The 13,317-nt window shown below is 36.7% G+C and overlaps 1 protein-coding gene across 3 annotated transcripts in view; it reads left to right on the top strand.

Moving 5' to 3' along the window:
• ARHGEF28 (Rho guanine nucleotide exchange factor 28) overlaps positions 1-12,757 on the top strand; it is a 150,257-nt gene extending 137,500 nt beyond the window's left edge. For all 3 annotated transcript variants that reach the window (XM_087715652.1, XM_087715653.1, XM_087715655.1), the window contains one exon: positions 11,327-12,757. In XM_087715652.1, the coding sequence (XP_087571778.1) occupies positions 11,327-11,493 (167 nt within the window). In that variant the 3' untranslated portion in view covers positions 11,494-12,757. The remainder of the gene's footprint in view (positions 1-11,326) is intronic.
• Positions 12,758-13,317: the final 560 nt, after the last annotated feature.

Genomic DNA, 13,317 nt, shown 5'->3' with positions numbered 1-13,317 from the left:
TATAGATAATTCAAAAAATAATTGACAAAGAATCCCTTACATGATTCATAAAAATGCTTGAATGTGCTCATATTGAAATGTGTTCAACTTCAGAATAGGATAGGAGGAAATTGGTGGCACCACAAAACTTTATTTCATAAATGGGCAACAGTTGAAAGACTTCAACTAGAAGTTGGCACAGCAGAAACTTTTATATTTCTTTTTGGTCACTGTAGCTCTTGGGCGCGTTCTGTAGTTGGTGTTTGTGTGCATGAGAGTGCCGGAAACCGGAAGAGCAGCTCCCTGGTGCGCATGCGCACACTGGCCAGCTGGTCTTCACATATGCATGTGCATCAAAAACCAGAAGACCAGGTGACTGGTGGGCATGCATATGCTGGAAACCGGAAATGGAGCTTCTCAGCGCATGAGCACTGGAGAATTGCTCTTCTGGTTTCTGGTGTTCCCATGTGTGCGCACCAGAGATGGATTTCTGCTGGCATTACTGCTGGTTTGATGCACGTGCAATTTGCATGCATGCCTGACACATGTTCCACGCATGTGCACAATTGCCTGCAAATAGGTCTGCACATGCACAGAACATAAAAAATGTCAAAAAAATGGCACGGTGACCGGGAAATCAATTTGGGGGCATGGCAAGCCTGCCATCCCTACCAGTTTGGCGACCCAGTTGCAATTTCTACTACTGGTTTGTGCGAACAGGTAACAACCCACCTCTGATGCGCACCCCTGTTTCAGCACTCAGTGCCGAAAAGGTTTGCCAACACTGCTCTAAGACCTGACTGAGTTAAGAATTTTATGAAAGTATATGGGGAAAACAGAAAACTAGCTGCTACCTGCTTTATTTTTCATCATGGAATAAATGATGATGATAAATAAATAAACAATATGCATTGAATCCATTATATTTTCTGTGCAGCAATAGAATGACAGCCTGAAGTATATTTTGTCTCTAAACAAAACATAATCATTAATTGATTATTTTTTCTACAGTTGTATTAAAATGAAGTGATTCACTAAAGTGGTATTTCTCAAACTTGGTGGCACGAACATGTGTTGACTTGATGCTGGCTAGGGAATTCTGGGAGTTGAAGTCCAGGCATCTTAAAGGTGCCAAAATTGAGAAAATCAACACTAAAGCATACCATATCACCAATGGACAACATCTGTGATAAGAGTCCACTTGGTTACTCTTGACTATGTCAATGTATATTTTGAAGAGTTGTATAACAAACAATACTAAAACTAAGTATTTATATAAAATGAAATTGTAAAAAAATGGTTAAGTATGTTTGCATAGAAATAAAGTGCATGATATAATTCTGCAGTAGAATTTATATATATAATATAAATTACGATGCCTTGTGTTTCCAATGTTTTATTGTATGTTGAAAATAGTATGCAACATAATTGCTAATAATAATAATAATAATCTGTATCGCACCACAGAAGAAAGATTAATATTAAGCTGCAGAATCACCCTATTATATTAAACTTTTGAAAACAAATTTTAAATGAGTAATAAGCAAAGAAAAAAAAAGTACTTTGAACAGTTTGAAAAGTACAAAAGCTAGCTTTATTGTATTATTTATGTTTTTATTACCAATATTTCTAGCCCCCCCTCCCCATTCTGGTTCAGAGCTGAAGTATAAATTACTTTTTCTCCCTATTTTTAATAGCAATAGCACTTAGACTTATATATTGCTCTATAGTGCTTTAAACACATTCTGGGTGATTTTCAGTGTCAGCTTATTGCTTCCAACAATCTACTAAATATTCTAACACTTTGTCTTCTGCCCAAATTCATGGAAAAGCAATTGGCAAGATTGCAAAGTTCCTTTTTTAAAAAAAAAAAAACAACTGTTCTGTAGTGGATTGGATTTTCCTCCACTGAGAAATATTTTTTTTTCAATTGCCCCATTTCAGAAGATGAGAGCACTTAATTAACTGGGCTAGTGGCTGCAAAATTAAGCACAGTTCAAATGTTTTTTTAAAAAGGTGTTTTCTGATAGGCTCACAAAAAGATAAAACACTGATCAAGGGTGATTGCCAGAATATTCTCTTGGCAGTTTCTTCCCTCTCTTGGTAAATTCACAGAGATACATTTAAAAGCTCTAGGTTCCCTTTTCATTATTCCTTATTTAGAGCCCAGCTGTGTTTAATGAATTGGGAAAGAAGCAAGCCAATAAAAGGTATGTTCATGGTTAGAAGAATACTGAATGGATCATGTGTATGTGCATAATTATACTGCAAAACTTCAAAAGCTGAAAGAAAAGGCAGCTTTAATAGTATGAATTTAAGAGAACAATAGAAGTGAGCGTGCAAGCACCAAAAGATGGAAAGGTAAGTAGTAAATGGTGGAATAAAGCCACGTATTCTTATGGAGATCCTAATTTATTCAGTTTAGATGCTGCCCAATTCCAGAATAATGTAGTAATAATTATAAATGTATGTGACACCTGATTCCCAACAACTGACTCTGGGCTGTTCACAATATTAAAAAACAATGGAATTTAAAAGGCCAAAGTTGGCAAAAACAAAGACAAGATGGCAAATCCAGCCAACAGCACAAATAAACATTTGTTAATAAAACAACAGACTCCCTACCACAAGGCTTGAGAGAATGGCCAGATTACAAACAACTAAGTAGATGGGAAAAGAATAAGTAGAGGATTAATACTGAAGAGAAATGAGATGCATTGCCCTAAAAACTGCACTTCATATTGATCTGACCAAGGGATATCTGTAATAGATATTCCAGATGTCTCTTCTGGCATTTGATTTCTCTTAGTTCATAGAAGAACCAAGGGGCACACACTATGAGAGGCCACATAGGAGCAATCCAGGACAAGGCCCTCATCTCTTGCCCATACCAGGTACTGACTGTGAGGGTTCGGTTGACTAGTGATCAGGTCCAAGGGAAAAATCGCAACATTTGAAACAGACTAATTTCATAAACCACACCTTCCTGCAGAAATAGAAACTAGGGGGATGCAAAACTATTTTCCTGGTCCAACCATTTGCTGCACATATGCCATGAATCCACATCCTTGGATCCGAAGGCCAAATGAGGCATGGAAAAGAGAGATCGGAACTTGTAGTACAATGAAGAGTATGTCTTTCTCCTCCATCCCAAATTTGGAAGAAACCAAATAATAGAAATCTCCTGCAGCATTTCAGGAGAGTATCACAACATATATGTTTTGAATCAACATCATAGCTTTATACAATGTGATATTGTAATGATTTCCAAAACTCTGCTCTCTGTTTCATTATGAAGATTAAAAACAAATAAGCATTGCCATATTTTCAGCTGTGGTACCATTTTGATTTTGCCGAACATAGATTTAGAAACATAGAAATATGAATACAATTCTTTTAACTCTTTAAAAGCATACAAATAAGTATAATGCAGATTATTTTGCATTAAATAATATGTAAATGTAATAGGTCTATACCAGTGATGGCTAACCTTTTTGTTGTTGTATGCCGAAAGTGCGTGCACATGTGTGCATCCATAGTGCAATGTGTGTACTCCCCCATGCGTGACCCTCCCATTCCCCCACCCTTTGCATGCGTGACCCGTCAAAAGTGCGGAGGACAAAATCGCGCTCGACGAAAGCGCGCATGTGACGTCATCACAGCGCGACGAAAAAAATTAAAAATTGAAATAAAATTAAAATTAAAGCAAGCCGATTCACATAAAGGTAAGGGTTAGGTTAAGGGTTAGGGTTAGGGTTAGGTTAAGGGTTAGGGTCAGGTTTAGAGCGTTAGCGTTAGGTTTAGCGTTAGGTTAAGGGTTAGCGTTAGGTTTTTCGTTACGTTAACGGTTAGGTTTAGGGTTAGATTTAGGGTTAGGTTAAGGGTTAGGTTTAGGGTTAGGTTTAGGGTTAGGTTTGGGGGGGTTAGGGGAAGGTTTTAGCTTTATTTTTACATTTTTCGATCACAGCGCGATGTTTTCGTCGCGCTGTGATGACGTCAAATGCGCCCTTTCGTCGAGCGCGATTTTGTCCTCCGCGATTTTGTGGTGGAACCTTTGCATGCACACGATCCCCCACATGTGCCCTGCCGCATGCAGGTGCATCAGAGGTGGGTTGCTACCAGTTTGGCCCAGTTCAGCTGAACCAGTAGGGGTATTTTGGCCTGGGTCGCAGAACCGGCAGCAACCAGGCTGGCCATGCCCCCAAACTGGTTCCCTGATGTTTTTTCTATATGTTTTTCATGTTCTGCGCATGTGCAGAACAATTTATAATTAACTGCAGACAAAGCGAGCGAACATACACAAAGTTGCGCAAAGCGAGCCGGCGGCAAGCCAGCCCAATGCATGTGTTACTCCACCACATGCGCCCCACACCCATGCATGCATGCATCACCCACATGCGGGCACATGCATTTCCCGCATGCGCCCCTCCCCCACGCATGCGTGGCCGAGACCCAAAAACCAGCTGTCTGGCAGGAAGTGCATGCGCAATGGAGGTGAGCTGGGGTGACTGCTCGTTTGCCCGCAGAGAGGGCTCTGTGTGCCACTGTGACATGTGTGCCATATGTTCGCCATCACAGATCTATAGTAATCCCTGTATATGTGGTAGAGATGGAGTGGATTTAGATTTTGTTAGAAATAAATGAACTTTATTTCTACATAATAGATTGAAACAAAGTAAACTAGCTCTCTCTTGGTTTCCCATAGTACAGTAACATTTTGGATATATATTATTTTCACCTGACTCCAAGGCTCAGGTTTTGGTTTCCTTAGACCAGAATTTATCAAACGGAACATCTTTAAGATGTGTGGACTTTAACTCCTGGAATTCATACTGGCTGAGGAACTTTGGGAATTGAAGTCCACATATGTTAAAATTGCTGAGGTTGAGAAACATCGCTCTGGACCTCCAGTCTAATTCTACAGTGCATTTTACCTTACAAATTCTGTTGATAGCTGAAATGATAGTTTGCGCTTTAATGGAAAACGTTCAGCCACAAAAACTTGAGCCACAAAATGAATTTTCCCTGCTTTCATATTTTTAATATAAAGTCCTAAGTTGCTTCACTTGGTTTGAAGAAGATTATAGTGCAGATTATGTTGATTATACAGGTAGTCTTCTTCTTATGACACAATTGAGCCCAAAATTTCTGTTGCTGAGTGATACATTTGTTCAGTGAGTTTTGCCCCATGTTACAACCTTTCTTGCTACGGTTGTTAAGTGAATCAATTATTAAGTTAGTAATACACTTGTTAAGCTTTCCCATTGATTTAGTTTGTCAGAAGATTGCAAAAGGTGATCACATGACCCCAGGACGCAACAACCATCATAAATATGATTCAGTTGCCAAGCATATGAACTTTGATCACATGACTATGGGGTTGCTGCAAAGGTCATGTATGAACAATGGTCATGTGACACTTTTTTCAGTGCCGTTGTAACTGAACAGTCACTAAATGAACTGTTGTAAGTTGAGGACTACCTATAGTTTGTATTTTCTTGGGTCTCAATATCTTCAGAATAAAAGTACTGTATTTTGAATAACACAGCTTTGTGATGCCTTTGACTAATACAAATAGGCTTATGGAAAATCTGCTTAAATTATAAAACAAATGTCATAATAATGACGACACTTTTCTATGCAGTACTACTCAATGTTATATTACTAACCAATTGCATTAGTATTACATTGGTAACCAGTAGCTAAATTAGGAACATAACATGGCAAGGATAATTTTATACGGTTTTACAATTTGTTAAGTTACATTATTAAAATTCAACATAATAAAAAGTGTTGCAGCTCCATAGATATTCTTGTTTACCTGTTGGGTGCACTGTTGAGCTAAATGAAACATAAAGAACTTTCTGCATTGTAACACAATGTGTCCCTATAAGATGTGCTATAGCAAATTAAAAAATTAAAAATCTTTAAATTTCAAAACTATTTCATAAGATGTCAGAAGAATACAAAAGTTGATTTGTATACCAATAGTTTATTTAAGATGATGAATTAAAGCCTATCCTGAAGATACATATTCAGAACAATATCTATTTAGTTGAATTAATCCCTGCTATACATTTGAACACTGGAGTCTAAAACTGTTTACTTTTTTAAAAAAAAGACTATCACAAAGTTTTTCATTCAAAACTATAACTGGTTGATCTGCAGTTTCATACTATGGATCACATTTAGTGAATATAAATTTATTTGCAGAATATAAATATATTTGCAGAAAGTTCTGTTCTTTTGTGGTCTTAATATTATTTTTAATTTTTAAACATCTACATATATATTATAGATAGACAATGATAGTTAGAATTTATTAGAATGTATTAGAAATATTTATATACTTGAATAATAATTGTGTTAGATTACTGCATAGAATTGTAACTACAACTATAAAATGATATGCCTTTTATTCTTTAGCATTTTTTCACTTTTTTTTAAAAAAAGATTTGGGTTTGATACCTTCAGATTTTGGAGACATTGATCACAAACACTTTCTATTTATTTATAAATATGGCATAATTTTTCTTGAATCAATATCAGAAATAGATGTAAACATACATACTTTCTGATTTTATCTGTGGCTTTTGGCTATCATTTTTCCAAAAGATGTTTGCCTTTGGGGCATAATGGCAGTATCGTTGTCGGCTGTTAGAGAAGATAATTACAGAAGTGGTTTCATGTTAGCGTTTGAATTTTTCCCACAACGCATAGCTGTTAGCATATGAAATTTTGATTGTGGCTGTAACTGAAGAGCTGATTTCCGGTTCCTGGAAATTGGAGATCTACACATAATGAAAATATGTTTTGGTGAAGCATTGTATTGATTATATTGTCTTAAACAAAACAACATCTAGAGCTGTGTTTCTCAACTGTGGCCATTTTAATTCCCATAAAGCCACTGTAGAGAATTCTGGGAGATGAAGTCTACACATTTTAAACTTTACATTGTTGAGAAACACTGATCTAGAGGGGTCCTAGAGTGTTTTTACTGAGCTTAGAGGGCAACGGTGGTATAAAGTACTCTCTGCTTTCTCTCCAATACTGGTGGAAAGGTGTTTTCCGCTCTGCCTTCCATCTGTAATGATGACCCAGCAAGAAATCCCATCAGCTGACTGTTCCTGGTCTTTCCTTACCCACTCTTATCAGTCAATTTCAATGTACTGATATGTGTGCCTATTCATTAGAGCAGTGGTCTCCATAATAAAGAACAGGCTTCCGGGTACCGATGTCTGCACATGCCATTAGTAAGGAAATCCCTTACTACTGTTTCTCCTCAAGCCCTTGCACTCAGTACTCCACATTTTTGTAGAGCCATCCACATGTCAGTCCATGTCTAGAAAAAGAAACCAACTACACAAACCAAAACTTTCAACATCCATGTTTTAGTTCAGGTACAAACCTCTCAAAATAGCTATTTTTGTACGTTGAATGGTATGACATTTCTCATGACATGTAAAAAGTGCAATGGATTTACTTCCACTGTGGTATTTTAGCAATCAGTTGTGCCATCTGGATTCGTCTCAGAACTGGGCCACTTTCAAGATGAACTTTGAAAACATGCAACAGCAGGATTCCCTGTTCTACTTTCAGAATGATGGTGTCACACGTAGGAAATAATCATGCTTTTTGTAAGGGAGACTATGAAATTGTGCCTACTTACTTAAATAGCAGCCAAGGCCGGTTCTTTCTTGATTAAACTAAAGCTTTTTCCTCACCATTTCCTTCTACTTTCTTCTAAATACTTTCTCATTTCTGGAACTTTCTTATATAAGTTATTCCTTCTGCGTCTTGCTCTTATCAGAAAGACTGATACTAATCATTGCTCAGTGGTACCACACTTAATGACTCTTCCATTAGAATCTGTATTCCTAAACTTCCATTATTCCATATTCTGACACATAGAATGAGAATGTGTCATTGCTTTCTTTGTAAGATGCTTGCTTAACCGCTTCCCTCACTCCACACTGCAAGACTGTACATTCCTAGTTCTCTTAATCTTTTCTTGTAAGGTCAGTGGTTGATGACCCTGATATTGAAATCTATATCTTTAAAACAATCTAGGAGCATAAAAAATTGAAACAGTGCCGGAACTGCCTTTAAATCATCCATTATTCAAATAGTGCTGTCATGGCAACCCTGGAAAAGATACAGTACATGTTTTATTGGATCAGTTTTTCTGATGTGTATATACCCCATTGAGTTGCATAGAAGGTAAATACATTATATTAACAATTCATTTTAAATTTCTCCGAAAACATAATCTTGTTGGATGTTACTGTGCTTTAAAAGACAGTGATATATTTTTTATAAAGTAAATATTTTGAATACTTTGAATATACAGTATAACATATTCAAATATACTTTGAAAAATATAAATTATGGTTTCTAAATTCTCTTGAGTACAATATCAATTGTATTGAGGCATTCACATTTCTCAGACTTCTTGTATTGGGACCTAAAGATGACATTGCATTTAAGAGGCTTTTCTGATGCTGCTGGCTTGTTCTCAAGAAGATTTTGTAACCAGAAGTGAAGATACAAACTTTAGTGGCTAGCAATAAAGTGCTATAAAGTGACATCTCCGTGGATCAGACATATATCTGAAAAAGTTCTTAGGCATTTGAAGATGGTGCTCTAAATGCAAATTCAGCCTTTACTAAAAATTATTACCCTTCAGGTTTATGCTGCATAGGCAGCATTTAGAAACTTAGCATCTTTTCTGCTTGGCCATTGTAAAAAGTTGCTTATGCTTAGTCATGTAATTGCTCCATAAATTTTGAACTGTTTGTACTAAAAGCAGTTGTTAGACTGAGGCTAGGGTCCTTAGAAAGGTACCAACTGCTCAAAATGGTTATTCCCTTATTTCCCAGATCTTTAAACCTGCCAGAGACTGCTACCTTAAGGTCTCCTCATAAGTAACTGTTTGGAGCACTTGTGGGTGCTCTCAAGTCACATTTCTTTTTTTTTGTATTGTCCTACACTCCCCTTCCTTTTTTTGATTGTAAGCCGCCCTGAGTCCCCTCAGGGAAAAGGGCGGCCTATAAATAAACTACAAACAAGTCCTCTCCTTGTCCAGAAAGGAATTATTGAGGAACTGGTCTTCTTGCCATATGTTCATTGCCCCGCAGTCATCAGCTCCACTTTTCATGGAGCGTTCTTCAGTCTGCCATTTCATCCCTGGAAGATCTTCTTCCATGGAATCTATCAGATTCACCCAAAAATATTTAGAAAGCGTAATTTATCAGTCAGCCCTGAGGTAGGGACCTCCACTGAATAGCCATATTCTCTGAAGATTGTGGGAGATGAATCTCATAGTTGTTGGGGACACAGGCTACATAAGGCTGCAATATATGTGCTGATTTACACTGATAGTAGAATAATATTGAAGAATATTGAATATTGATTGAAGAATAATACTTTCATTTGTAATATGTAGTATTGAATATTTGAAAGCCTGCTTAATTTCAGAGGTTTTTTTAAAAAATCCCCTTGAATTTAATAGTCACCTAAATAGCTTACAGTGACAGAGAAAGTGTTAAGAAAACGTTTCTCTTGTTTTGTGTGTGTTTGTTTGAATCCAAAGCATTTAAATGGGGCTGAAATTTGCCCTCGTTTCAAAAAGTTAGTTTTGAACATAAACACAATCATGCTGTGCTTGTTTTTGAACATAAATACAATCATGCTGTGCTTGTAATGAAGGCATTCAGTCCTTGGGAAGACACTTCTTTGTATACAAGCACTCGCTCTCAGCTTGATGAACTTTAAGGATGGCAATGGGAAGGTGATGGGAGGTGAATGGTTTCCCCCTCCAAATTTTACAATATTTGTAGTTTTTTTTCCTGTTAATTGGCTTTTAAGGAGATTCTCATAGCCAGTTCAGTGGGTGAATAGTAGGGTCTGATTGGATTGGATCCAGAAATTGGCATTTGTAGTCTCTTTGTCTTCCAGAAATGTTTCCAGATTACTCCCTGCACATGTTAATAAATAGAAATGTAGGTTGTTCCCATTCTAAGAATAAATGGAACCCCATGAATTAGGATTGTGAGAAACACCTGCAGTCATAACAGATACTTCGAGAAGTTTAATAATTGCAGCACATTCAGGCCATGGACAGAGTTTTCAGTGTTCTATTTAAAATGGAGCCAGTCTGGGTAAATTCTTGCTAAAGGCACATGTAAAACAAATTAAGCAATAAGCAGCACAAGAGTTTCTGTTGCAAGTCAGCTCTTGCATTTCACTCACCTGGATTATTTTTTTGATTTTTAAAAAAGTTTATTTAGTATTTAATTAATGTTACTATTTTCTATTCATCTTACTGTGAGAAAAATATGAAATGGTCACACTATATGTTTCTGCAAATTTGTTACAAGGAAATCAATTCAAGAGACAGTTGCCCTAGGAAAATAAATACACAAGTCTAAAACTGCTAGTGATTTGATTTGTTATTGTATAATTATTCCCAAAGTGGGAAATAGACATATGTAAGATATTTTCACATGCCAAAATATATTAACATTGGATACTTCGCACTGTGACTTGGTTGGTGATGGTTGTATTTGGTTGCCTTATTTTAGATAGTGAATATTCTGACCTAAGCTTCCTGATAAAGCATAAATCACACGCTTAGTCCCAAAAATCCTCTTTTATTTAAACGGCTGTGAATTATGGTCATTCACAGCCCCTAATGATTCACAAACAGTCTGTGAAGAGTCTGACAGATGTCTGCCACAGTCTTTCAAGGTAATACTGATAAGCACCCATCTTTATCTCCCTTGAAATGCTGCCAGAGACCTAATTGACAATTAGTTTTGCAAGGCCAAAGTCAAACAGAGCTTCATGAACCAACCAGAATGAACAAATTGCTTCCTGCAAAGGCTCACATCCATCTGCTCCTCTTTTATGTCTTATGGGAGGGGCCAATCATCTCCAAGCCTTACTCCCAAGTCACCCCTTTTGTCTTAACTGTTCTTGTCTTCTGGCAGCTCTGCACATGTGCACACTGGAACAGGCTCACACTGTTCTTCTGCCTCATTGATGTCAGGCTCCAGAGGCAGCACATCACTACCAGATGACCTTGGCCCCCTCTCTGCCTCTGACGCAGAGCCCTCGTCCCAACCTTCCCCAGGCTCCAGGATTGGCCCATGTTTCTCCACAACCTCCTCACTGTCCGACTCTGCTGCCAGCTCTGCAGACCACAGGCAGACCACAACAGTAAAATATCTTGAGCTGTCCCACAAAATAGCCATTAAGAAAATTCTTGAATATTATCTTTACCAGTGCTATGTGCATAGTACAAGCCAAGAAATAATTTTAACCCACCTATGCTTTTATATTCTAGATATGAATGCATTGCAGAGCCAGAACCCAAGATTACAAGATTTTGATTCAACTCACGGCAACTTTCAGTTACTTCACCCTTCAGATGTTCTGCTTCATAATTTGCCTTGTGACATGGGACAAGATTCAGGAAATGGTGGCATGGAAGAAAAGATTGTTTATCTCTAATTCCTCATTTGTAATATTAATACAGTAGCACTTTGAGGTAGCTTTTCTAATTGTAGTTATTCTGTATTAAAATTGCTTTGCCAGTATATTATTTATTTCAAAATACAAATTTTCCCTATCCATAGGATACAAATTAAGTTATTTTTTAAAATATACCTGTAATATTTAAATTGTGACATTTGAAACATTGATGAGATCTAAAACTACTCCTGCTGTATATATGTATATATACATATGTATTTGTATTATCAACATTGGTCTAGGTTAAGTGGAAAGATTTGTTTGCTTTAGATTATGTACACTATAATTTGAGCAGCTAAAATTTAAGAATGCAACTTCAATTACAAAAAAAAAGCACCAAGTGATAACAAATGATGTAATGGAAAAACAGAAATCAGAACCTTGGTCTGTTGCTGTTGTACTTTATGAATGTACCATGATGGATTTACTACCGACTTTTATGAGCATCAGTCCAATCATTACCTCAGGTTGCTTCCCTTCAGATTCATTGAACTTCAGTTCATGTAATCAACAAGCATCAGATTGAAGAAGGCATTGTTCTCAGTTACTTTCCAAGTTACATGATCATAGCATGTGTTTCATATTAGTTTCATAACATGTACATAGACATGATTGTTTCCTGAAATAGTGATGAAAAGCCTAGAAAACTTTGTGCTGATAACCTAGTTTAATTCAGGTCACATGCCATAGGTGGGGAATCCCACCTATGCTCTTGAAATAAGACCTCTTTTGAATCACAATATCTTTTCAATTGAATACCACACTAGGACCTCTGCCACATTATAGTTATTTTTATCTTGTTCAGTTATGAACCTTTTGATCTATAGTCTAATGTGGTCCTAATATTATATCTTAACAGCAAAGAGTTTTAGTAAATAATTAATGGCCATGCATTTGTCACTACAAGCTACATTTGTTTACTGTATCATTCCTTAGTAGATATTTTTGTCATTTTCATCAACCATGTACAACATCTTTTGCTTTCCAGGGATCAGTTTTATATATTGCCTTAGAATTTGTCCTTACCTATTCAGAGTGGCCTTTCATATCAAAAGTAGCAAAATGCATGACATTTCTGATAGAAGACTAGGAAGTGGAATAAGAGCAAAATAAGAGATTTTTCCTATTTAAACAATAAACCAGGATCCACTGATTATTTTTACATGCATGGACTGTGAATTAGTATGTATCTTTCAAAATGTAGAGCTTTGGTGCACTATAATAAATAAGGATCTTTTCTGTACATTTTGCAAATGAATTGTATACTTTTTTGAATGGAATTTTTACTTTCAATCTCCAAATGTGTGTTTCTGTGTATGTATATGCACATACACAGCTGACTGTATGTATGGAATTCCCAATATGACATTGAAAAATCCCAGCTGAGTTGAATATAATTCCTAATGATCACATGAACACATCAATGTACTTTTATTGATGATAATCACAAAGTGATATCCTAAAACGTCTTCTGGATCTTCCTTCCTTCCTTCCTTCCTTCCTTCCTTCCTTCCTTCCTTCCTTCCTTCCTTCCTTCCTTCCTTCCTTCCTTCCTTCCTTCCTTCCACTGTCCAGTCAACAATTGCACGATTTCATAGTGGGATTGCTTGTTTATGAGTCCATCCAAAGATAGGTCAGACCTCATTTAGCTTTTTCAATAATAGCCAAAATCTGCCATAAATCAACTAACTGCAGATGGTTTCATTTACAGTTACTACAGTGGTGAGATTCTCAGTATGTCAGGGAGTTATAATTCTTGTGAGCAAAGAGGATCTGTGTAGGCTGCTTTAGGATACAGTCAGT

Source organism: Thamnophis sirtalis, unplaced genomic scaffold (assembly GCF_051295495.1).
Source record: "Thamnophis sirtalis isolate CommonGarterSnake01/CBP01778 unplaced genomic scaffold, rThaSir2_p1.2 scaffold_5, whole genome shotgun sequence".
NCBI classification, from domain to species: Eukaryota; Metazoa; Chordata; class Lepidosauria; order Squamata; family Natricidae; genus Thamnophis; species Thamnophis sirtalis.
Note: the sequence above shows the minus strand (reverse complement) of the source record. Positions and strands in the feature narration are given on the sequence as shown.